This window comes from Macaca thibetana, chromosome 11 (assembly GCF_024542745.1).
Source record: "Macaca thibetana thibetana isolate TM-01 chromosome 11, ASM2454274v1, whole genome shotgun sequence".
Lineage (NCBI taxonomy): Eukaryota > Metazoa > Chordata > Mammalia > Primates > Cercopithecidae > Macaca > Macaca thibetana.
The window spans coordinates 53,679,294-53,706,300 of NC_065588.1; the positions used below are offsets into that span (position 1 = coordinate 53,679,294).

At 42.7% G+C, this 27,007-nt stretch overlaps 1 protein-coding gene and 1 long non-coding RNA gene across 2 annotated transcripts in view; both read right to left on the minus strand.

The window, feature by feature from the left end:
- The window catches only part of R3HDM2 (R3H domain containing 2), a 152,407-nt gene extending 126,366 nt beyond the window's left edge, over positions 1–26,041 (minus strand). The window contains 2 exon segments of the mRNA XM_050747257.1: positions 16,823–16,942; positions 23,428–26,041. Coding sequence (XP_050603214.1) covers positions 16,823–16,942; positions 23,428–23,530 — 223 coding nt within the window. The 5' untranslated portion in view covers positions 23,531–26,041.
- LOC126930420 (uncharacterized) lies at positions 8,169–16,816 on the minus strand. Its single transcript, XR_007717590.1, has 2 exons — positions 14,562–16,816; positions 8,169–8,377 (listed from the first exon to the last, which is right to left on the minus strand). It is a non-coding gene; the product is annotated as an uncharacterized LOC126930420 (long non-coding RNA).
- Positions 26,042–27,007: the final 966 nt, after the last annotated feature.

Here is a 27,007-nt window from a genome sequence, read left to right on the forward strand (position 1 = left end):
ACAGTAACATAAAAGGGTTAACTGTTTAAAGAAGTAAAGAACACCAAAGTAGCTGTGTATTCATATATCAAAAAGAAAAAAAGCAGTGATATCAAGGGAGAGAAAAATATTTTCATGAAAGACGGGATGCAGAAAAAAACAGAATGAAAACAAAAGAGAAACATCAGTTCTGATGTCCTGCAAGACAGAAAAGGGAAGAAATATCATTCAAAATAACTGCCTTGCTCATAGGTTTTGTCGTTCTTCTTCCAAGCCTACAGTCTGTAACAAGATGAGAAGACAGACAATGAGAAGAAATACTCTCAAACAAAACAAGCCAATCCCCCACAACCCAAACCCCCAAAACAGAGAATTTCAAGGTATCTCCAAATATTCACGTCACATTTATAACTAAAATGAATCTTGATTTAACATTGTGCTTCTCATAGAGATTTCTCTTTCACCTTTCCTAAATGAGTAACATCAATGCAACAACTATAAAAACAAAAGGTAAATATAATCAGAAAAGCCAGTATAACATAATATCTTTGAGCATAGTCTAAGGGAAGAACATGGCATAGCTTCTCTCTGTCCCACTGCTGCTGAAACAAAATAACAGTAATCCAAAAGTCTGAATGCTTTTACAACATATCATAGATTGTCCTGTTTTTTTTTTTTTTTTTTTTTTAATTTTGAGATGGAGTTTCACTCTTGTTGCCCAGACTGGAGTGCAATGGCGCGAACTCGGCTCACTATAACCTCCGCCTCCCGGGTTCAAGCGATTCTCCTGCCTCAGCCTCCCGAGTAGCTGGGATTACAGGTATGTACCACCACACCTAGCTAATTTTTTATTTTTAGTGGAGATGAGGTTTATCCACATTGGTCAGGCTGGTCTCAAACTCCCAACCTCAGGTGATCCACCCGCCTTGGACTCTCAAAGTGCTGGGATTACAAGCGTGAGCCACTGCGCCCAGCCAATTGTGGCCTGTTCTTATACTATCTCAAAGCCTTCCCAGGATGGGCCAGTGGGATTTAACATGAACCAGATATGTCATCCAAGTTGCAGACAGACACGTGGGTCCTAATGAGCAGTGGTAAAAAAACATTACTGCTCCATTCAGCTCCCAACAATGATAAATAATTCAGGAAAAGAACTGCCGCAATACAGAGCACAGCAGCAGGATTTAAAAATAGAACACAGGCTAGAAAGCCTTGGGGCGGGGGTGTTGGGGGGAATCAGGAGTCATAGAGAAAATGGATTTCTGTCAACAAATTCCCAAGTTCTTTGCAATAAAGGGTGCTGCTGAAATTGTCACACAAACCAAATACCAAACTCTAATGTACTTTCTCAAAAACCAAGTATTTTTCAGGAATTTGGCAAATCTGATTAACAAGAGAGCTAATAAACAACGGTACTATTTGGAAAGAGCAGTTATGATAGAGAAAGCAAATCTAAATCACATAGGAAGTATATTTTTTAAAAAATAAGAAGGGATTAAAACTCGATTTTCCACACCACCAAATTATAGCTAACATCAATTTAGACTTTTCCTAATTATGCCTCTAGTACTGAGATAGCATTCAAGATTTTGCTATTCCTTTTTCCACCTCTAATAGATCCTACAACTCAACACAGGCGAATGCAAGAGTCTCACCAATCAATAAAAAGGGTAGCTTGAAAACCAAACAAAATCCATGATTATGGTCTTCCCAGATTTAAATTAAACTCCAGCTCTGGCCAAGCATGGTGGCTTGTGCCTGTAATCCCAGCACTTTGGCGGGAGGCCAACGTGGGAGGATCACTTGAGGCCAGGAGATTGCCCATAGCCTGGGCAATGTAGTAAGACTCCCATCTCTACAAAAAATTAGCCGGACATGGTGGCATGTGCCTGTAGTCCTAGCTACTTGGGAGGCTGAGGTGAGAGAATCACTTGAGCCAAGGAGTTTGAGGCTGCAGTAAGCTACGACTGTGCTGCTGCACTTCAACCTGGGTGACAAAGCAAGACTCTGTCTCTAAAAAAAAGTAGTAAGAATAGAGGCTGGGTATGGTGGTTCACGCCTGTAATCCCAGCACTTTGGGAGGCCGAGGCGGGCAGATCACCTGAGGAGGGGAGTTTGAGACCAGCCTGAACAACATGAAGACATCCTGTCTCTACTAAAAATACAAACTTAGCCAGGTGTGGTGGCACATGCCTATTTGTAATCCCAGCTACTTGGAAGGCTAAGGCAGGAGAACCACTTGAACCCAGGAAGTGGAGGTTGCAGTGAGTCAAGATCATGCCATTGCACTCTAGCCTGGGCAACAAGAACAAAACTCCATCTCAAAAAAAAAAAAAAAAAAAGACCAGACCAGATATAGTCCAAAGAAATAATACTCTGCATCCAAAACTGCATTTCTCTGCAGCCATTAAAATATACACCTCTCGGGCCGGGCGCGGTGGCTCAAGCCTGTAATCCCAGCACTTTGGGAGGCCAAGACGGGCAGATCACGAGGTCAGGAGATCGAGACCATCCTGGCTAACACGGTGAAACCCCGTCTCTACTAAAAAATACAAAAAACTAGCCGGGCGAGGTGGCGGGCGCCTGTAGTCCCAGCTACTCGGGAGGCTGAGGCAGGAGAATGGCATAAATCCGGGAGGCGGAGCTTGCAGTGATCTGAGATCCGGCCACTGCACTCCAGCCCGGACGACAGAGCCAGACTCCGTCTCAAAAAAAAAAAAAAAAAAAAAAAAAAAAATATGTATATATATATATATATACACACACCTCTCAAAAATTAAAAATAAATAAAAATATACACCTCTTTTCATATACACCTCAACTCATTTCAGACAACTGGAAATTTTAGGACAATATAAGATAATTTTTATGTCTAATCTCCCTGTAAAAGTATAATATAGAATATAAAACCATAATCTGATCCTTTTATACATTACTTTATCCTAAGTAAGCAAACAAATGGTACTGAAAAAAATTCTTGTTCAGTATAAACTGCAAACCAACATATAGATCAATATGCTCCTGCCTCACCTATTTTTAGAGGAAAAAAATGACTGTATCTCTTCATAGCTGTGCCATTCAACTTAAAGGGCACAAACACCAGAACAGAATGCACTTAGAAGAAGCAGCGTTTTTTCAATTCTTAAATTCTCTAGATTCTATGAGTAAATACTAAACTGTATCTTCAAAGGAGAAACAGGCTGGTTCTTTCAAAATATGGTCCACTTAAAGCACTTCTCCAGGTCAGATCAGCTGCTTTCTTTTTTCTTTTTTTTTTTTTGAGATGGAGTCTTCCTCGGTCACCAGGCTGGAATGCAGTGGCGCAATCTTGGCTCACTACCACCTCTGACTCCCTGGTTCAAGCAATTCTCCCACCTCAGCCTCCCGAGTAGCTGGGATTATAGGCACACACCACCACGCCCAGCTAATTTTTTTGTATTTTTAGTAGAGTCGGGGTTTCACCATGTTGGCCAGAATGGTCTCGATCTCCTGACCTCGTGATCCACCCACCTCGGCCTCCCAAAGTGCTAAGATTACAGGCGTGAGCCACCACGCCTGGCCATATCAGCTGCTTTCTATCCCCTCTCCACTAACCATACAGAGTTCATCATCTCATTCTGTAAACCCAGGCTTTCTTACTATTAACAACAGACAGCATGGTCAAATGGGCCCAGTTTTGAGTTCTGGCACTCTTGGTCTTGGACCTATTCTGGGTCCTTCACTGAAGATAGAACCACTATGACCCTCCTCTGACTTGCCCATGCCCTCAGGGCAAGATGTCCATGGGACCAGAGGACATACCTACCTGAAGACCCTCACTCCACTACTCTCAGCTATGCTCCAGATTCCAGGTTTTCCTGCCTAAGCAGCCCCAAACCCAAATCAGGGCCTTCAGTGGATTTCTTCTCATCTCCAACTTTGTCCTTCCATGGACAATAACCTTCTGTTATACATGTTCCATTGTCTGAATGGTGGGCAAGGGACAAACAACGGGAAGCCTAGATGGAGACTAGGCTTGTAGGATATCCCTGAACTATCCTATTCTGTCTCAGAAAAATAATTTCCCCTCAAAGTTCTAACAGTTTTTTTTTTTTATTTTGATTTACCGGGTGAGGTGGCACATGCCTGTGGTCCCAGCTACTCAGGAAGCTGAGGCAGGAGGTTCACTTGAAGCCAGAAGTTCAAGGCTGTAGTGAAATAAAATTATTAGGTTCCTTTTACAAAAATCTTTATTTATAACTACTAAATATTTAGAAATATGGGGATGGGGGCAGTGGCTCACACCTATAATCCCAACACTTTGGGAGGCTGAGGCAGGCGGATCACCTGAGGTCAGGAGTTCGAGACCAGCCTAGCCAACACGACGAAGCCTCATCTCTACTAAAAAATACAAAAATTAGCCAGGCATGGTGGCAAGTGCCTGTAATCCCAGCTACTTGGGAGGCTGAGACAGAAGAATCACTTGAACTCAGGAGATGGATATTGCAATGAGCCGAGATGACGCCACTGCACTCCAGCCTGGGCAAAAGAATGAGACTCGGTCTCAGAAAAAAAAAAAAAAATTAAAAATATGGAATGTGGGCTTCCATTCATGCCGTTGCCCAGGGACTGAAGTTGTTAGTAAAACCATGTCCCAAAAAGTTAAACCAGTAACTAACAGAAATTCTTGAGTTTGCAAGATAGTAGATAAGAAAAACAACTTTCTGAAACACTGAAACTCCCTCTGCTTGTAAGATAACAAAACTGGCTGAAATCAGTTGCAACCAATATAGCCAACTAGAGTTCACACTGAAGGAGCTTCACATAGCCTGAACTGCCACCACATGCTTCATATTAACTCCTCCCAAATTTGAACATGGGACCCATGAGTCATGAAGAGAAAACTGGGTACTGCCAAGGACTTTCCAGACCTCCCCTTTCCTTCCACCAATCACCTAGTAATCTCAGAATCTACCCGCTAAACCTGTTCAAATAAAATTACTGCACCAGGAGACAGATTTGAGCTTGACTCCTGTGAGTCAAACTGGCAACACAAGCTTTTCTTTTCTCAAAAACTCAGTGTCATAGTATTGTCTTATAGTGGGCAGCAAGCCCCTTTTGCTTGATAACATTAGGACCATGCCTACCTAGCACTATCACATACCAGTCTTTGTGATCCTAGATAAGTAATCACCTCTCTAAGCCTCTCTTTATCTCACCGTAAAATAAGCAAGCTGAAACCTTTTGGCTGGTTTCAGTGGCTCACACCTGTAATCCCAGACGTCTGGGAGGCCGAGGTGGGTAGATTGCTTGAGGTCAGGAGTTCGAGACCAGCCTGACCAACATGGTAAAACCCCATCTCCACTAAAAATACAAAAATTAGCCAGGTGTGGTGGTGCCTGCCTGTAATCCCAGCTACTCGGGAGGCTGAAGGGAGGCTGAAGCAAGAGAATCTCTTGAACCCAGGAGGTGGAGGTTGCAGTGAGCTGAGATCATGCCACTGCACTCCAGCCTGGGTAACACAGCAAGACACTGTCTCAACAACAACAACAAAAAACACCTGTCATAGGTTATTAATGTGATTATATAATTTTCAAAGTAATTTTGCAGGGTGTCTGGCCCACAGCCAACGTGTAACAAAAGAAAACTATTATTACATGCTCTGTCATCACTCTGTTTCCTATCATGGGCAAAAAGGGGACATGAAAGGACAAAAAAGTAGAGCCAATTTCAGATAAACTATAATTAAGAGAGCTGTCTGTGGGTCTCATTTTAAGGATTTGCTTTCATGGATTCCATGTTGGTCTGTCTGATGGTATTATTTTTCCTTTTTTTTCTTTTTTTGAGACAGAGTCTTGCTCTGTTGTCCAGGCTGGTATGCAATGGTGCACTCAAGACTCACTGCAGCCTTAACCCCAGGCTCAAGTGATCCTCCCATCTCAGCCTCCCTAGTAGCTGAGACTATAGGCATGTGCCACCACGACTGGCTAATATTTTTTGTATTTTGTAGAGACACGGTTTTGCCATGTTGCCCAGGCTGGTCTCAAACTCCTGGACTCAAGACATCTTTCTGCTTTGGCCTCCCAAAGTGCTGTGATTACAGGCCACTGCACCCAGCCTATTTTTCATTCTTCTCACTAAAGTGTAAGTTCTGATTCAGCAATTCGACCTCTGGGTATATATTCAAAAGAATGGAAAATAGGGTCTCAAAGAGATATTTGTACATCCATGTTCACAGCAGCATTATTCACAATAGCTACATGGTAGAAGCAAGTGTTTATCAACAAACGAATGGATAAGCAAAATGTGGTATATACATGCAACAGAATAATAGCCTTAAAAAGGAAATTCTGACATATGCTGCAACATGGATAACCTTGACGACATGCTAAAGCCAGTCACAAAACGGCAAATTCTGTATAATTCCACTTATATGAGGTAGTTAGAATATTCAAAATCATAGAAGAAAGTAGAATGATAGTTGCCAGCGCTGGGGGGAAGGGGGAGAGGAGGATGGAGAATTATTGTTTTATGAGTACAGAATTTCTCAGTTTTACAAAATGAAAATAATTATAGAGAAGGATTGGTGGTGATGGCTGCATGACATCATAAATGTATTTAATACCACTGAGCTGTTAAGAGGGTAAATTCTGTTAAGATGGTAAATTTTATGTTATGGTTAAGATGGCAAATTCTGTTATGTGGATTTTAACACAATAAAAAATTGGAAAATCAGACCAGACGCGGTGGCTCATGCCTGTAATCCCAGCACTTTGGGAGGCCGAGGCGGGCAGATCACCTGAGGTCAGAAGTTCGAGACCAGCCTGACCAACATGGACAAACCCCGTCTCTACTAAAAATACAAAATAAGCCTGGCGTGGTGACGCATGCCTGTAATCCCAGCTACTCAGGAGGCTGAGGCAGAAGAATAGCTTGAACCCGGGAGGAGGAGGTTGTGGTGAGCCAAGATCGCACCATTGCACTCCACCAGCCTGGGCAACAAGAGCGAAAAATCTGTCTCAAAAAAAAAAAAAATTGGAAAATGAAAAAAAAGATAAACTCAATAAGGGCAGGGATTTTTTTCTGTTTCTTCACTGCTATATCCCTTACTCTCAGGTAATTCTGACACAATGAGTATTTGTTAAGTAAGCTATTGGCCACAAAAAGCAAATATGAAGTGTTTATCTAATATTCCAACATCAATATATAAGCCTATATATGTAATATATACAATATAATATGTAAGCAAGCTTGGCCTGACCAGAAAATAAATTATTTATATATGGCTACTTCACTTAGTGCTTCCTCTAACTTTAGGACAGTTTCCTTAAAAATAAAATTAATGAATATTAGAGTATATATTTAATATAAAGGTATTTCTGATCTCTTCAACTTATCTTCCTCACCTGTCTACATAGGCATACTAATAGTAACTCCATACATAATCTCACCAGAGAGAATTACTAGCATAATTCAATTAACTAAATTGTACTGAAGCTCTGGTTTTAAGCTCCAAATATAATAGGATGTAACAGAAAGAAGTCCAAAAAAGCAGGTAGGAAAACGAAAACTTTCTTCCTGTTTCTCTTGAGTCTTGAATAATTCAATCCTACTAACTCCTAAAAACTCAAAGCCAAGTCTATGAACTATATCCTATACACCATGACACTCTCAAAAACATATTGTGTTTTTCAAATTTCCTTAATCAATCCATTTTTATCTTTCTGATGAAAGTTCATTTCCCAACTAAAGGTTAAAATATTATAGAAGTAAGTGATTCAGAATCAAATCTATTCTGAAACAGATTTAAATGACACTAATATTACACAAAAGACCCTTGCAGGTAGACAGAATGATGGCTGGTAAAAGAGAATTCAGCTACACATGCTGTGAGGCCTAACTGCAAATTAAAGTGTGGCAACAAGGGGGCAGGTTGTAGATGTTCTTTCTGTGTTACACAAGTCCCCAAACTAGCCTGGGTACTTATTCAAAGACACAATAAGATTGCATCCTCCATACTGGTCTGATTCTGAAACTCATCTACAACAAAAGACATCATCTTAAAACTCTCGGTGACCTCAAAATGCTATGAACAAAATACAAATATGATATTCTTGGTCACTGACAAAATAAACCTCTAATAGCCCTAAATTCCACTTAGATGGATTAACACAAATCTTCCCTGAACAGAATTCAAAGCTTTCTTTAAAAAAAAAAAAAAAAAAAAGACACAAAAGCCAAAAAACGACGACATATCAAGACCAAAACTACAAAGCTATAAATGTCCTGAAATGCCTCAAGGTGTGTAATTACTGAAGCTAATTAGTATTCTCAAAATTAAATATCCACTGCAATGCTCAAGGAATTGGAGAGGTGGGCAGAATGAAAGAATGGGCAGGCCGGTCACGGTGGCCCACGCCTGTAATCCCAGCACTTTGGGAGGCAGAGGTGGGAGGATCACCTGAGGTTAGGCGTTTGAGACCAGCCTGGCTAACATGGTGAAACCCCATTTCTACTAAAAATACAAAAAATTAGTCGAGCATGGTGGCACACACCTGTAATCCCAGTTACTTGGGAGGCGGAGGCAGGAGAATCACTTGAACCCAGGAGGCAGAGGTTGCAGTGAGCTGAAATAGGGTCATTGCACTCCAACTTGGGTAAAACTCCCTCTCAAAGAAAAATTAACATAAAAATAAGAAAGAATGGGCAAATGCGGCCGGGCGTGGTGGCCCACGCCTGTAATCCCAGCACTTTGGGAGGCCGAAGCAGGTGGATCACGAGGTCAGGAGTTCAAGACCAGCCTGGCCAAGATGCTGAAACCCCGTCTCTACTAAAAAATACAAAAATTAGGCCGGGCGCGGTGGCTCAAGCCTGTAATCCCAGCACTTTGGGAGGCTGAGACGGGCGGATCACGAGGTCAAGAGATCGAGACCATCCTGGCTAACATGGTGAAACCCCATCTCTACTAAAAAATACAAAAATTAGGCCGGGCGTGGCTCAAGCCTGTAATCCCAGCACTTTGGGAGGCCGAGACGGGCGGATCACGAGGTCAGGAGATCGAGACCATCCTGGCTAACATGGTGAAACCCCGTCTCTACTAAAAAATACAAAAAAAAAAAAAAAAAACTAGCTGGGCGAGGTGGTGGGCGTCTTTGGTCCCAGCTACTCGGGAGGCTGAGGCAGGAGAATGGCGTAAACCCAGGAGGCAGAGCTTGCAGTGAGCTGAGATCCGGCCACTGCACTCCAGCCTGGGCGACAGAGCAAGACTCCGTCTCAAAAAAAAAGAAAAAAAAATACAAAAATTAGCTGGGCATGGTGGCGTGCATCTGTAATCCCAGTTACTCGGGAGGCTGAGGCAGGAGAATCTCTTGAATCCAGAAGGCAGAGGTTGCAGTGAGCCGAGATCGCACCACTGCACTCCAGCCTGGGCAACAGAGCAAGACTCCGTCTCAAAAAAAAAAAAAAAAAAAAAAGAATGGGCAAATGAATCCCATCAAAAAGATAAAATTCAGATGTATCTCTCTAATAAAGAAAATAGCGTTCTAGAATTAAACAATATAACTTACTGAGAGAAGAAAAATGGTATCGACTTCATAAATCACAACTAAAATGTGAAATGTCTTATTGATGTTATTCACAGGAAAGTGAGAATTAGGTGGGCAAGAGGCTGAGAATTGCAATTTAATGTACACATATATATAGAGAGAGAGAGAAAAAGACAGAGACAGAGAGAGAGAGAGAGACAGACAGATAGAGAGGCACACAGGGTCTTGCTCTGAGGCCCAGGCTGGAGTGTAGTGGTATAATCATGAATCACTGCAGCCTCAACCTCTCAGACGCAAGCAATCCTCCCATCAGCCCCCTGAGTAGCTGAGACTATACACATGCACCACCATGCCTGGCTAATTTTTTTTTTTTTTTTTTTTTTTTTTACTTTTGTAGAAATGGGGTCTCCCTATGTTGCCCAGGCTGGTCTCTCTAACTCCTGGATTCAAGTGATCCTCCCAACTCAACCTTCCAAAGTGCTGGGACTACAGGTATGAGCCACTGCATCCAGACCTTTTTTTTTCTTTTTGGAGGCATGGTCTCTATTGTTCAGGCTAGAGTGCAATGACACAATCGTAGCTCATTGCAGCCTCAACCTCCTAGGCTCAAGCGATCCTCCTACCTCAGTCTCCCAAATACCTGGGGCTATAAGCACACACCAACACATCTAGCTTTTTTTTTTTTTTTTTTTTTTTTTTGGTAAAGTTTCACTATGTTGTCCAGGCTGGTCTCAGACTCCTGGCTTCAAGCAATTCTCCTGCCTCAGCCTCCTGAGCACCTGGAATCACAGGCATGCACCACCATGCCCAGCTAATTTTTGTATTTTTAGTAGAGACAGGGTTTTACCATGTTGGCCAGGCTGGTCTCAAACTCCTGACCTCAAGTAATCTGCCTGCCTCAGCCTCTCAAACTGCTGGGATGACAGGCGTGAGCCACCACACCCGGCCTACAAAAAAAAAAGGGCCGAGCACAGTGGCTCACACCTGTAATCCCAGCACTTTGGGAGGCTGAGGCGGGCAGATCACGAGGTCAGGAGATCGACCATCCTGGCTAACATGGTGAAACCCCATCTCTACTAAAAACATAAAAAATTAGCTGGGCGTGGTGGCAGGCACCTGTAGTCCCCGCTACTCAGGAGGCTGAGGCAGAAAAATGGCTTGAACCTGGGAGGCGGAGCTTGCAGTGAGCCGAGATCACGCCACTGCACTCCAGCCTGGGCAACAGAACGAGACTCCATCTCAAAAATTAAATAAATAAATAATAATTTTTTAACAATATAAAATTATTTTTATTTATTTATTTTTGAGACGGAGTTTCATTCTTGTTGCCCAGTCTGGAGTGCAATGGCGCAATCTCGCCTGACTGCAACCTCTCACTGCAACCTTTGCCTCCCGAGTTTAAGCAATTATCATGCCTCAGCCTCCGAATAGCTGGGATTACAGGCATGCGCCACAGGACCCAGCTAATTTTTGTATTTTTAGTAAAGACGGGGTTTCACCATGGTGGCCAGGCTAGTCTTGAACTCCTGACCTCAGGTGATCCACCTGCCTTGGCCTCCCAAAGTTCTGGGATTATAGGCGTGAGCCACAGCGCCCAGCCAAAAAAAAATTTATTAGCCGAATGTGGTGGTGCATGCCTGTAGTCCCAGCTACTTGGAAGGCTGAGGTGAGAGGATCGCTTGAGCCAAGGAGGTCAAGGCTGCAGTGAGCTGTGGTCACGCCGCTGCACTCCAACCTGGAGCGAGACCCTATCTAAATAAAGGTTAGCTATTATTTTGTGTTATTATTAAGTCTTCTTTAAACTAATACATTGGGATCACAATTTGTAAAATCTGGAAGAATTAATAACAACATGACCGGCCAGGTGAGGTGGCTAACGCCTATAATCCCAACACTTTGGGAGGCCGAGGCAGGTGGATCACCTGAGGTCAGGAGTTCAAGACCAGCCTGGCCAACATGGTGAAACCCCGTCTCTACAAAAATAAAAATAAAAAAAAAAATTGGCTGGGCATGATGGTGGGTGCCTGTAATCCCAGCTACTCAGGAAGCTAAGGCAGGAGAATCGCTTGAACCGAGGAAGCGGAGGTTGCGTGAGCCGAGATCACACCACTACACTCCAGCCTGGGTGACAGAGCGAGACTCCGTCTCAAAAACAAACAAAATAACAATAATAATAATAATAATATATGTTTTACAGCTCCTCCTAAACTGAGGGTCCTGCTTGCTTAGAATGAACAGAATAAGAAGGTCCAGAGGGATATCAGATTTTAAGGACCTCAATATGCACATTTGTTCAGGGAGTAAATATTAGATGCAATCTAATATTCCTATTCCAAAGAAATAAAATTCCCTGACAAACAAGTAAAAACTGTATCATGTTAACGGCTAGCTCAAGCTGCTCACAAGGTAAGCCATGGAGGGAGCAGGTATCTAAATCAGACCATTGAAAAGGCTTCAGAAGGAGGGAATACTTAAGCCTGATTCTCCAGGATAAGTAATATTTAGCCAAATAGAAAAGTAGGGAAACAAACCTATGTTCCTTGAGATTATTTTAGAGGTTTAGAGAGATCAATCATCCTCTCAGTTTCCTCATCTATAAAACAGAATAATAAGAGTACTTCTTTTGGAAGGTTATAGAAAAAAATAACATATGTAAAGTACATAGAACAGTGCAAACTCAACACTGTTAATACAGATGTACAGGTCACCATGATGTTTCTCAGAGCTGCAAGTATTGCATAAAGAAAGCTATAACATAAAGCTCAAACTCATGGAGAAATGAATGGCTTGAGAAGAATCTAGAGAGGTTAGTAGAAACAGGATTATAAAAAGTCTTACATACTAATAAAGCTGTATGAAATTCATAAAGGACTTTTGGAAAGGAGTTACATCATCAGATTTCTATTTTAGAAAGATTACTTTTGCTACAATGTGAATGGCTTAGAAAAAAAAAAACGGAGACAAGAACACTAGACAGAAAAAAATGTGAAAGTACTCTGGCCCATGCCAGGCGTGGTGGCTCACGCCTGTAATGCCAGCACTTTGGGAGGCCGAGGCGGGTGGATCACGAGGTCAGGAGTTCAAGACCAGCCTAGCCAAAGCGGTGAAACCCCGTCTCTACTAAAAATACTAAAATTAGCTGGATGTGGTGGCAGGCGCCTGTAATTCCAGCTACTCGGGAGGCTGAGGCAGAGAACTGCTTGATCCCAGGAGGTGGAGGTTGCAGTGAGCCAAGATCGTGAGATTGCACCACTACACTGTAGCCTGGGCAATAAGTGAGACTCCATCTCAAACAAACAAACAAAAAAAGAATAAGAAAAGTACTCTGCCTGTAGAATGAGTAGAATGAGGGGACTCTGACTTAAGATACACTGAGGACATAAATACTTTAAGACTTTTTTTTTTTTTTTTTTTGAGACAGAGTCTTGCTCTATCGCCCAGGCTGGAGTGCAGTGGCGCAATCTCAGCTCACTGCAAGCTCTGCCTCCTGGGTTCATGCAATTCTCCTGCCTCAGACTCTCGACTAGCTGGAACTACAGGCGCCTGCCACCATGCCTGGCTAATTTTTTGTATTTTTAGTAGAGACGGGGTTTCACCGTGTTAGCCAGGATGGTCTCGATCTCCTGACCTTGTGATCCATCTGTCTTGGCCTCCCAAAGTGCTGGGATTACAGATGTGAGCCACCACGCCTGGCCTATCTTGAAGACTTTTATCTGGATATGGTGGCATACACCTGTGGTCCCAGCTGGTCGGGAGGTTGAGGTGGGAGGACCACTTGATCCTGAAAGGTCGAGGATGCAGTGAGCCCTGCACTCCAGCCTAGGCAACACAGCAAGATCCTATCTCCAAAAAAAAAAAAAAAAGACTTAGTAACATATGAGATGTGTGTGATGACTGGGAGAGAAGACATCTAAGAAGACACCTGGGGGACTAGACAGAAAAGCAGCTCTCAAAGTGTGGCCTGGAACCCCTGTGAATCCCCAAGACTTTCATGGAACCTACATGATCAAAACCATTTTCACGGTAGTAGTAAAACCCTGTTTGCCTTTTTCACTGTCATGCTCTCATGGGTATATGGTAGCATTTTCCAGAAGATATATGAAATGGAATATTGTAACTAATTTGAATGAAAATACAGTCATGAGAATCCAGCTGTCTTCTATTAGTACCATCATTAAAAATAATTACAAAAATGAAAAAAATGCTACATTTCTCACCAAATTTTGTTGCTGCTGTTTTGTAAAAAATTATTTTTCATAAAAATTTACTTTCATGTTAACATGCAATGGGTTTACTGTCACTTTCAGTAAATTTATACTTTTTTAAGTAGATATTTTAAATTTTTTCAGTTTTAACTTCTAATAATTAATATTTAATGTTACAACTCACAAAGACAAAAGCTCTCTGGATACTTCAGTCATTTTTGAGAGTGTTAAGGGGTTCTGATACCAAAAAGTTTGAGAACCACTAAGTGGGTAATATTTCTACTCACTGAAATAGGAATACTGAAGAAGAAACAGTTTGGAAAGAGAAAGTCCTGTTTCATACATAATAAATATGTTATGCCCATGGGCAGACAAATTAAAGTGTGCAATGGGTAGTTATACCAGTAGAACTGGAAATCTAGAACACCAAACTGAGAGTAGTTGAAACCTTGGATTTTAAACAGGGTCACAGAGGGAGAATACACAGTGAGAACAGTGGCATAGTAACCAAAGAAAAGGCTAGAAGAGAAGCAGAGGCCTCAAGACACACCAATTTTTTTTTTTTTTAAGCAAAGTCTCGCTCTTGTCCCCCAGGCTGGAGTGCAATGGCGCGATACCAGCTCACTGCAACTCTGCCTCCTGGGTTCAGGTGATTCTCTTGCCTCAGCCTCCCGAGTAACTGGGATTACAGGCGTCTGCCACCATGCCTGAAAATTTTTTATATTTTTAGTAGAGATGGGGTTTCACCATGTTGGCCAGGCTGACCTCTAATTCATTATCTCAGGTGATCTGCCCACCTCAGCCTCCCAAAGTGCCAGGATTACAGGCGTGAGCCACCGCACCTGGCCAAGACACACCAATATTTAAAGGGATAAAGAAAAGGAATATTTTGAGTGGCAACTATCTGAGGCCAGTGTCATGCAGGTAATAAAAAGAATTTACCAAGACAGCTGTAGGTAAAGAAAGGCATATTTATTTATTAGAGAAAGTAGGAAAGTATGTTGGAAGGAAGCAAAGGACAAGTCAGCAAGAGAAGAACTGGCCGCCAGGAGACACAAAGGCTTGCTGGGGATTCTATAAGATGGTGCTTGTGCTATGTGCTGAAGAGGGTTAATGATAACACCTTGTGCAGTACTGACAATGCCAAGGCTGCAGTAAGCTAACTTGCATTTTTCTATCAGCTGAGGGTCTGGTGATAGCTGGGTGCAGGAAGATTATGAGTTATTTGTGCAGGAGGGCTATGTGTCCTGGACCACGAAGGCAGACTTACAGTTTATCTGCTTTCTCTTTTTGCTTTCCGTTGGTCCTGCCAGCCTGACTCCTTTTCCCGAATTAGGACTCCACATGGAAGAGGCTTCCATATGGAGGGGGAAAAAGTTATAAAAATGATAAATAAAATAAAAAATCTAAGAGGACATCACTAGCTATAAATTAAAGAAAAAAAGATGGTCAGGGCTCTGAAGAAAAGAAAAAACAGCAAAAACCAAATCCATAACTAGTAGTGGCAGGAGAAATAGGATGAAAAAATGAAATCCAGCATTAACTCCAAAATCTCATTTTCACCAAATATTTCAATCCTTTTTCATATAATACTTTTTTCTTATCAGGGTTACTAATAAACAACAGAATGGTTTTGGGCTCATCTCCTTTGCCTTCTTGGTTTACCCTCCAGAGGAAATGCAAACAAGAAAGAAAATAACCAAAAGGATAGAGATGGAAAGAAAAGGAAAGATCCCCTGAAATGTTAGGAGGGAATTGACTGATGCAGTGACTCAATGAAGAGACATTCGTTCATGCAACAAATAACCACTGAGTAACCACTTGCAAGGCACCATGATAGGCAATGTTGAAAACAGCTGACTAATATACAAAGCTATACCCAGATTCATCAGCAGAAGCAGCACACTGGAAATACAAATAAAACTCTACTGGTAAGACTAGCACAGAGGCAGCTCTATTCCAAAGGTGGTTCTAGGATATGACTCCAAGAGCTCAAAGTCATCTAATTACTGAAAAGTGGCCTAATTCCAGAAAATAACTGCAAAGGAATATTTCAAATGTTTGATAGCCTGTGGCAATACCATGTCTTGCTGATAAGCACACCGTGGAATACACAGATAAATCTTTAAGAAATCTTAGTATATACACTACATTGTCAAACTCTGATCTAAGCTCTAAAACAAATAATAAAGCTCAGAGGAGAATTACCTAGCTAGATGCACTTAGGTTGGAAAGGCTGCTTTAATTGGTCAACCTACCCTTTAAATGTAGAAGCTGTGATTTTATAAACATGACCATATTTTTTAACAAAGAATAAAAAGATTAGAATAGAAAAAAAGCACATGATAACACCCAGAATTCAGCATTATATCCAAAAAGAACCCTGAACAAGAAAGGATATATTATCATGCACAAGCTGTCACTAAAATATTTTCACACCATCATCTTGTGCTATGGTAGCTGACCTACTTCTAGCTCTAAGCCTATATCTGATTGATTTGCAATTTTCTGGAATTTTGTGGGCTTCAAGAGACACTGAACAAGATCAGAAGTATCTTTTTTGTCTGAGCTCTATTTGGCTGCCATTCCCTTTTTAAGAACTCGAGAAAGAAAGGAATTATTGGATAGTAGTCAGTAACAATAGGTGTAATAATGCTAATGAAAACTTTACAGGTTGCAGGAGGGGATTCCACTTCTGGCTAACAGAGTAACAAGAATCAGAATACCTTCCTAGGAGAAATAACTAAAAAAAAAAAAAAGACAAAATATATAAGTTACTGGGCATCAGGCAGTGAAGGATAGTGATTCCTGGGAGATGGGAAACAAACCAGGTAAGTCCTGTGATTATCCAGGCTTAATCCCTAAACAGTGTTTCCAAGGAATTTAACAGGGAAGGAGAGTCTAGGGGGAACAAGGGCAGAGTCCAGTATGCTCCCTGAGTGAAGAAAATAGGACTAAGGCCAAATGCAGTGGCTCACATCTGAAATCCCAGCACTTTGGGAGGCTGAGACAGGAAGAACACTACAACTCAGGAGTTCGAGACCAGCTTGGCAACACAGTGAGACCCCATCTTTACAAAAAATAAAACAATTAGCCAAGCAAGGAGGAATGTACCAGTGGTCCCAGCACTTTGGGAGGCTGAGGCAAGAGGATCACTTGAGCCCAGGAGTTCGAGTTGCAGTGAGCCATGATTGCACCGCTGCACTCCAGCCTTGATGACAGAATGAAATCTGTCTAAAAAAAAAAAAGAAATAAAGAAATATGTAATTACCAGGCTGGGTGAGGTGGCTCATGCCTGCAATCCCAGCACTTTGGGAGGCGAGGCGGGTGGATCACCTGAGGTCAGTTTGAGACCAGCCTGGCCAACATGGTGAAACCCTGTCTCTACTAAAAATACAGAAAATTAGCCAGGTAGGGTGGTGGTCGCCTGTGATCCCAGCTACTCAGGAGCCTAAGGCAGGAGAATCACTTGAACCCGGAAGGCAGAGGATGCAGTGAGCCTAGATCGTGCCACTGCACTCCAGCCTGGGCAACAAGAACAAAACTCAGTCTCAAAAAAAAAAAAAAAAAAGAAAAAAGAAAAAAAAGAAAAGAAATATGTAATTACCATATCCCCAGCAATTAGACTCTTAAGCATTTATCACAAATAAAAACTAATAATTATACAAAAATCTGTACATGAATATTCATAGTAGCTTTATAGGCAATAGACAAAAATTGGAACCAACACAGAAGTCCTTCAACAGTTGAATGATTAAGCAAACGCATACAGCTACACCATGGAACACTACTCAGCAATCAAAAGGAACAAATTATTGATATATGTAACAACTTTGATGAATCTCCAGAGAATTAAGCTAAATGGGGCAGGGGTTGGGGTAAGCCAATCTCAAAAAGAAGAAAAGCCAACTGTATATACTGTAGGATTCTATCTATGTAATATTTTTGAAATAACCATATTATAGAGATGGAGAACATATTAGTGGTTTCCAGGGAATGGGGTAGAGGGAAGAAGGTGTAGTTATAAAAGGGCAATAAGAAAGATCCTTGAAGGGATGGAACTGTTCTGCATCTTCACAGTGATGGTGGATACACAAACTCACACATTATGAAATTCAAAGACTGGCATACACAAATACAAGTACATGTAAAACTGGACAAATGTGAATAAACTCTGTAAATTTTACCAATGGCTACCTCCTAACTTTAATATTCTACTATAGTTATGTGATGTTACCAATGGAAGACACTGAGTAAAAGGATATCATAGGATATTGCTATACTCTTTTTACAACTTCCTATAAATCTATATGTTTCACAATGAAAAGTTAAAATGACTGACTGATAAATGATACAAATTATAGCATTTATAAAGACACTTGGAAAGTTATTACAACTACATTCCACATGTGCAAAGAGCTATAGTAAAAACTAAGCAGCCAGGACTGGTGGCTCACGCCTGTAATCCCAACACTGTTGGAGGCCAAGGCGGGTGGAATACCTGAGGTCAGGAGTTTGAGACCAGCCTGGCCAACACGGCGAAATCCTGTCTCTACTAAAAATACAAAAAATTAGCCAGGTGTGGTGGTGGGCACCTGTAATCCCAGCAACTTGGGAGGCCGAGGCAGGAGAATCGCGTGAACCCAGGAGGTGGAGGTTGCAGTGAGCTGAGATCGAGCCACTGCACTCCAGCCTGGGCAAAAAGCGCAAAACTGTCCAAAAAAAAAAAAAAAAAAAAAGTGAGCATGTCAGGCAGAAGTAAAAACAAAAACAAAAACAAAAACTTTGAATTGTTTGAGATTAAAAATATACTATATGGGACTAACAACAGATTAGAAATTGCAGAAGAAAAAATCAGGGGAAAAAAATTTGAGAACACAGCAATAGAACTACCCAAAACAGAAACAGGAAAAAATAAATACTGAAATAAAATGCATAGCTGGGCACTGCAGCTCATAGCCATAATCCCACCACTTTGGGAGGCCGAGGTGGGAAGACTGCTTGAGCCCAGGAGTTGCAGGCCAGTTTGGACAATAAAGCAAGACTCCAACTCTACAAAAATGTTTTTTTTATTTTAATAAATTATCCTGGTATACGTGTAGTCTCAGCTATTTGAGAGGCTGAGGTGGGAGGACTGCTTCAGCCCAGAAGGTTGAGGCTGCAGTGAGCTGGGATCCTGTCACTGCATTCCAGCCTGGGCGACAGAGGGAGATTTCATCTCAAAAAAAAAAAAAAAAGGCCTACCTAATACATCTGTCAATGCATTTTTCAAGGAAGAGAAAGTGAAAAAAAAATTAAAGAAATAATAATTTAAAAGTTTCCAAACTGGAGTATAACGATAAACACACAGATCTAAGAAGCGCAATGAACCACACCAAGGCATATCATTACCAGAATATATATACACACACACACATACACACACACACACACACATATATATTTTTTTTTTGAGACAGGGTCTTGCTCTGTCTCCCCAGGCTGGAGTGTAGTGATACGATCTTGGCTCACTGTAACCTCCACCTCCCAGGTTCAACTGATTCTCATACCTCAGCCTCCCTAGTAGCTGGGACCACAGGCACACACCACCACGCCTGGCTAACCTTTTTATTTTTAGTAGAGAGAGGGTTTTGCCATGTTGGCCAGGCCAGTCTCGAACTCCTGGCCTCAAGTAATCCACCCACCTCGGCCTCTCAAAGTGCTGGGATTACAGGAGTGAGCCACCATGCCTGGCTCTTTTATTTTATCTTTTTAAGAGATGACGTCTCGCTGTGTTGCCCAGGCTGGAGCTCAATGGCTATTCACAGGCATGAACATTGTGTTCTACAGCCTCAAACTCCTATGCTCAAGTGATCCTCCTACCTCAGGCCTCCCAAGTAGCTGAGACTACAGGCTTCATGAACCACCACACCCAGCTAAGGGAAAATCTTAAAAGCAGCCAGAGCAAAAGGATACATGTAACAGTGGTCTCCAACCTTTTTGGCACCAGGGACTAGTTTTGTGGAAGACAAATTTTCCATGGACAGTAAGGCGATGGTTTCAGGATGAAACTGTTCCACCTCAGATCATCAGGCATTAGATTTGCCTAAGGACTGCAACCTAGATCCCTCACATGCATAGTTCACAATAGGGTTCACACTCCTCTGAGACTAATGCCACCGCTGATCTGACAGGAGGCTGAGTTCAGGGGGTAATGTTCACTCGCCTCCTGCTCACCTCTTGGACCAGTACTGGTCTATGGCCCAGGGACTGGGGAACCCTGACATATAGAAGAACAAAAATAAAGATGACAACAGAATCCTCTCTCTCTTTTTTTTGAGATGGAGTTTCGCTCTTGTTGCCCAGGCTGGAGTGCAATGACGCAATCTCGGCTCACCACAACTTCCAACTCACTGGAAGCTATTCAAGCCCAAAGACAATGAAGTAGCTCAAAAAACTAACACCAAGTGTTAGCTCATGTCTATAATCCCAACACTTTGGAAGCCCAGCAGTTCAAGTCTATAGTACACTTTTTTTTTTTTTTTTTTTGAGCTGGAGTCTCCCTCACCCAGGCTGGAGTGCAGTGGTACGATCTCGGCTCACTGCAAGCTCCGGCTCCCGGGTTCACACCCTTCTCCTGCCTCAGCCTCCTGAGTAGCTGGGACTACAGGCACCCGCCAACACACCCGGCTAATTTTTTGTATTTTTAGTAGAGACAGGGTTTCATCGTGTTAGCCAGGATGGTCTCGATCTCCTGACCTCGTGACCTGCCCGCCTCAGCCTCCCAAAGTGCTGGGATTATAGGTGTGAGCCACCATGCCTGGCCTTTTTTTTTCAGACTGAGTCTTGCTCTGTCGCCCAGGCTGGAGTGCAATGGTGCAATCTCGGCTCACTACAACCTCCGCCTCCCAGGTTCAAGCAATTCTCCTGCCTCACCCTCCCCAGTAGCTGAGATTACAGACACCCACCAATATGCCTGGCTAATTTTTGAATTTCTGGTAGAAATGGGGTTTTGCCATATTGGCCAAACTGGTCTCAAACTCCTGACCTCAGGTAATCTACCTGCCTTGGCCTCCCAAAGTGCTGGGATTATAGGCATAAGCCAGGACGCCCAACCTATAGTACACTTGAACTTGTAATGCCTGTGAATAGCTACTGTACTCCAGCCTGGGCAACACAGCAAGACCTCATCTCTAACAAAATAAAATAAAACAAAACAACATAAAGATCATCCAGTTTGGGGAACAAAAAGAAAAAAGAATGAAGAAAAATGAACAAAGTCTGAGAGACCTTTGGGACACCATCAAGCACACTAACAAATACATACTAGGAGTCCTATGAGAGGAGAAAAAGGGGCAAGAATAATATTTAGCAAAATAATGGCCAAAAGCTCAAATTTGATGAAAATCATTATTTATACATCCAGGAAGCTCAATAAATTCCAACCAGGAAAAACTCAGAAATCTACACCTAGACACACAATCAAACTGTTAAAAAACAAAGACAAAGAGAATCTTGAAAGCAGCAAAAGTGTCTTATCACACAAGAGATCCTTAAGATAACACATATTTTTCATCAGAAACCATGGAAGCTAAGAGAATGTGAACCAAGCATTCCCAAAATCCAGCAAAACTATCCTTCAAAAACAAAGGAGAAAAAGATATTCCCAGATAAAGAGACAGACATAATTCATCACCAGCAGACCTACTCTACAAGAAATGGCTCTACTCTAGGCTGGGTGTGGTGGCTCTGTAATCCCAACACTTTGGGAGGCCAGTGTGGGCTCCTGAGGTCAGGAGTTTGAGACCAGCCTGGCCAACATGGAAAAATCCCATCTCTACTAAAAATACAAAAAATCAGCCAGGCGCGGTGGCTCACGCCTGTAATCCCAGCACTTTGGGAGGCCGAGGCGGGTGGATCACAAGATCAGGAGATCGAGACCATCCTAGCTAACAAGGTGAAACCCCGTCTCTACTAAAAAATACAAAAAAAAACTAGCCTGGCGAGGTGGTGGGCGCCTGTAGTCCCAGCTACTCGGGAGGCTGAGGCAGGAGAATGGCGTGAACCCGGGAGGCGGTGCTTGCAGTGAGCTGAGATCGCGCCACTGCACTCCAGCCTGGGCAACAAGTGAGACTCTGTCTCAAAAAAAAAAAAAAAAAATCACTTGAATCTGGGAGGCGGAGGTTAAAGTGAGCTGAGATCACGCCACTATACTCCAGCCTGGGTGACAGAGCAAGAGCCTGTCTCAAAAAAAGAAAAGAAAAGAAAAGAAATGGCATAGCATGCGCAGTGGTGGCTCATGCCTGTAATCCCAGCACTTTGGGTCGCTGAGGTGGGCGGATCACTCGAGTTCAGGAGTTCTAGACCACCCTGGCCAACGTGGTAAAACCCCATCTCTACTGAAAATACAAAAATTAGCCAGGCATGGTGGCATGCACTTGTAGTCCCAGCTACTTGGGAAGCCGAGGCAGGAGAATCACTTGAACCCAGGAGGCGGAGGTTGCAGTGAGTGAACTGAGAAAGCGCATGCATACTTTTAATATGTGCAGTTTACTGTATGTCAACTATACTTCAATAAAGGTCTTTTTTTAAAAAGACAGAGAAAGAAAAATAGGACAAATGTATTAAGGCTGGCCACTCAATAACTGATATGATACTACTGCAATTAATGTAATCTGTATATAAGCATTTAAATGCACCAAGAAAGGTCCTATAAGAAACTCTAATAAGGCTTCTTAAAGGTGAAAATACCTATGAACAGTATCTCAAGCAGAAAGAAATCAAGAGATTTCTGTTATCTATATTAATCACCTCTTAAGAAAGAATTCCCTAGTTATACATATTTATCTTATATGGATATTCATGCAAATACATTTTAACTATTTCAAAATGTTTTATCTACTTTATAAAAAATTATAAGGCTGGACGCGGTGGCTCACGCCTGTAATCCCAACACTTTGGGAGGCCGAGGCAGGTGGATCACAAGGTCAGGAGTTCGAGACTAGCCTGGCCAACATGGTGAAACCCCGTCTCTACTAAAAATACAAAAAAAATTAGCTGGGCACGGTGGCGGGCGCCTGTAATCCCAGCTACTAGGGAGGCTGAGGCAGGAGAATCATTTGAACTCGAGAGGCAGAAGTTGCAGTGAGCTGAGATCGTGCCATTGCAGTCCAGCCTGGGCCACAGGGAAAGACTCCATCTCAAAAAAAAAAAAAAAATTAGAGCTGGGCACAGTGGGTCACGCCTGTAATCCCAGTACTTTTGAGGCCGAGGCGGGCAGGTCACCTGAGGTCAGAAGTTCGAGACCAGCCTGACCAACATGGAGAAACCCTGCCTCTACTAAAAATACAAAATTAGCCGGGCGTGCATGCCTGTAATCCCAACAACTTGGGAAGCTGAGGTGGGAGAATTGCTTGAACCCGGGAGCGGAGGTTGTGGTGAGTTGAGATGGTGCCACTGCACTCCAGCCTGGGTAACAACAGTGAAACTCCATCTCAAAAAAAAAAGGTGATCCATCCACCTCAGCCTCCCAAAGTGCTGGGATTACAGGTGTGAGCCACTGCGCCCAGCACTGAACTCACTCTTGATACACTCTGCATCTCAATTTCTTCATCTACTAAATGGGTACAATAATACTTCCAACACCATGGAGTTGTGTAAGGATTAAATGAGAACAGAGATATCACACTTAATTTTGCCTGGCACATAGAAAGTGATCCATAAATGTTATCTATTATTACCTGAATAAATGCTCAGCCTCCATGAGTCCAGTGCTGGAATGGCGTCACATATAAGAAACAAGTCTAACCTCAGGGGGGCAGGGAAAAAAACAAAAAAAAGCATGTTAAAAGCAATTTTAAACCTTAATATATTAGATTCAATTCAAAATCCACAGCAGCACCTGTTAATATCTTTCCCAATTTCTTTGGCTCACAATGTTTCTCCTAACACTGCCCCTGCCCTTAACCCTCTATATCCATTCCCACTGTCAATTCACAATAAAAAAAAAAAACCCTGTATTTTGTTCCTGTCCACATCGACCCCCTTTTTGTATGAGCAGTTCTTGTCTATCGCTTTCTAACATAAATTAATCACCCAGTCTACTCCCTGAAATTCTTCAGCTGTTTTTTACTCATTAAAAAGAGTAGTCTAGACCAGGCACGGTGGCTCACGTCTGTAATTCCAGCACTTTGGGAGGCCGAGGCGGGTGGATCACGAGGTCAGGAGTTCAAGACCAGCCTGGCAAAGATGGTGAAACCCCGTCTCTACTAAAAAAAATACAAAAATTAGCCGAGTGTGGTGGCGGGTGCCTGTAATTGCAGCTACTCAGGAGGCTGAGCCAGAGAATTGCTTGAATCCAGGAGGCGGAGGGTGCAGTGAACTGAGATCGTGCCACTGCACTCCAGGCTGGGTGACACAGTGAGACTCCATCTCAAAAAAAAAAAAATAGTAGTCTAGGCTGGGCATGGTGTCTCACACCTGTAACCCCAGCACTTTACTTTGGGAGGCCAAGGCAGGTGGATCACCTACGGTCAGAAGTTCGACACCAGCCTGGCCAATATGGTGAAACACCATCTCTACTAAAAATACAAAAAATTAGCTGGGCAAGGTGGCATGCACCTGTAATCTCAGGTACTTGGGAGGCTGAAGGAGGAGAATGGCTTGAACCCAAGAGGCAGAAGTTGCAGTGAGCTGAGATCACACCATTGCACTCCAGCCTGGGCAACAAGAGCAAAACTCCATTTCAAAAAAAAAAAAAGTCTGGAACTGAGCAAGCAAAACTAGGCTCTCTCTTAATAGATGAGAAACAGAAGTGAAAAGAGACCAGAGGCAGAATTTTATTCTGTGAACATAAGTAAGCATTGCAAGTATATAATTTAGTATTTCTTCACCCTAAAAGCAGTAGTTATTATTATTATTACAAGACCCTGAGGGCTGTCTATTTAATTTATTTCAGGAGGCCACCATTGGAACCCTTTATATGCCCAAGTCAGTCATATCCTTGGAAGCCTTCAAAACACCCAAGCCCTACTGTGTTCTACGCTAAAGTGAGAATATCCCTAACTCACCATTTTGTTTTATAACCCTGTTCCACAAATACCACATCATGAAAGTCTGCCCTCTTGATACCTTAACAAAGGTTTCTATGAAAAAGTTCTAGGTTTTTTTTTTTTAATAGCCCCTGCACATCACGGTTTTAACATTAGGAATGTGGAGTAGTTGACTAAAGTTGCGAAGGAATGACCAGAGGATATTGCCCTTCCCCTTTTCACCACTAATGCTGGTCCTAAAACACTACTCCTGTAGTAAACTTTTTCCCATGAAATACCTTGTTCTCCCCTATACGAAATATTTACTAGTTTCCTTTCCCTATTGGCACTCAAGCCATGCACGGATACATCTAATTTTTAAGTGGGCACAGTGGGTTCACACTAAGAACTTTGTCACACCAAGAGGTCACTCTCTAACTCTGATGAATAGAATCAAGAGCAACATAATTTTGACTTTCTTGCCCTAATTGTAATCATATCATAATTGAAAGTGAAATACTGTGGGCCGGGCATGGTGGCTCACACCTATAATCCCAGCACTTTGGGAGGCTGACGCAGGCGAATCACGAGGTTAGGAGTTTGAGACCAGCCTGGTCAACATGGTGAAACCCCATCTCTACTAAAAATACAAAAATTAGCCAGGCATGGTGGTGGGCGCCTATAATTCCAGCTACTCAGGAGGCTGAAGCAGGGAAATCGCTTGAAACTGGTCAGGGGGTAGGCAGGGGAAAGGGGCAGAGGTTGTAGTGAGCCAAGATCGCGCCACTTCACTCCAGCCTTGGGTGAAAGAGCGAGAGAGACTCTGCCTCAAAAAACAAAAAAAAAAAAAGAAATCTTTTATTGTTCTTGTTCATATCTGTACCTGCAATTCTAAACAGTGTCTCACACATAATAAGCACTGAAACAGTTTTCTAATTGTTTGGTGCATTTACAAAGCTAAGAAGTTACTTCTTCTGAAGTAAACTTGGGTTTCCTAAGGTGTTTAAAACTTATTTGTATAGCCAATAAAATGGCCAAACTGTCAAAACATTGTTCTTTTCTTCATTCTAACAATCTGCCTTGTATTCTCAGAAATCTCTCGTTGGGCGCAGTGGCTCACACTTGTAATCCCAGCACTTTGGGAGGCCGAGGCAGGGGGATCATGAGGTCAGGAGATCGAGACCATCCTGGCCAACATGGTGAAACCCTGTCTCTACTGAAAAAATACAAAAAAAATTAGCCGGGTGGCGTGCGCCCATAGTCCCAGCTACTCGGGAGGCTGAGGCAGGAGAATGGTGTGAACCCGGGAGGCGGGGCTTGCAGTGAGCATTCTCTCTCTCTCTCTTTTTTTTTTTTTTTTTTTGAGATGGAGTCTTACTCCGTCATGCAGGCTGGAATGCAATGGCGTGATCTCGGCTTACTGCAACCTCCACCTCCCGGGTTCAAGCCATTCTCCTGCCTCAACCTCCCAGTTAGCTGGTATTACAGGTGCCCGCCACCATGCCCGGCTAATTTTTGTATTTTTAGTAGCGACGGAGTTTCACCATGTCGGTCAGGCTGGTCTCAAACTCCTGACCTCAAGTGATCCGCCTGCAGCCCTCTCTTCCTTTCTCTGAAGGTAAAATTTACACTTGGAAAATAAGATCGCAGTCATATCTGGCAGTTAACTGTTCTCTGCCTCCGTGGGGCCCAAATCCAATCTTCTGAGGCAGCAGCAATTGTCAAAGCTCTGACTACCAGCATAGCACTGAGGAGCACTTCACAGTTTAGAACCATTTAGACTAAATTGACCCAAGTAGCAAACATCTATAAGAGAATCACTGCTGATAAGACTTCTATGAAGGATTCCAAATGTCTTAAAGATAACTTCACAGGAGTGGAAAGGAGCTGAACTCAGCCATCTGACTACGGAAGCGTTCTATAAACCTTTAGGCCAGGCATGGTGGCTCACACTTGTAATCCCAGCACTTTGGGAGGCCGAGGTGGGCGGATCACAAAGTCAGGAGTTTGAGACCAGCCTGGCTGGCGTGGTGAAACACTGTCTCTACTAAAAATATAAAAATTAGCTGGGCATGGTGGCACACATCTGTAGTCCCAATTTCTCGGGAGGCTGAGGCAGCAGAATCGCTTGAACCCGAGAGGTGGAGGTTGCAGTGAGCCGAGATCACGCCACTGCACTTCAGCCTGGGCAACAGAGCAAGGCTCCATCTCAAAAACTAAACCAAACTAAACTAAATAAAATAAAATAAAATAGCTTTAATAATGACCCTGTCACCAGAAAAACAGACAC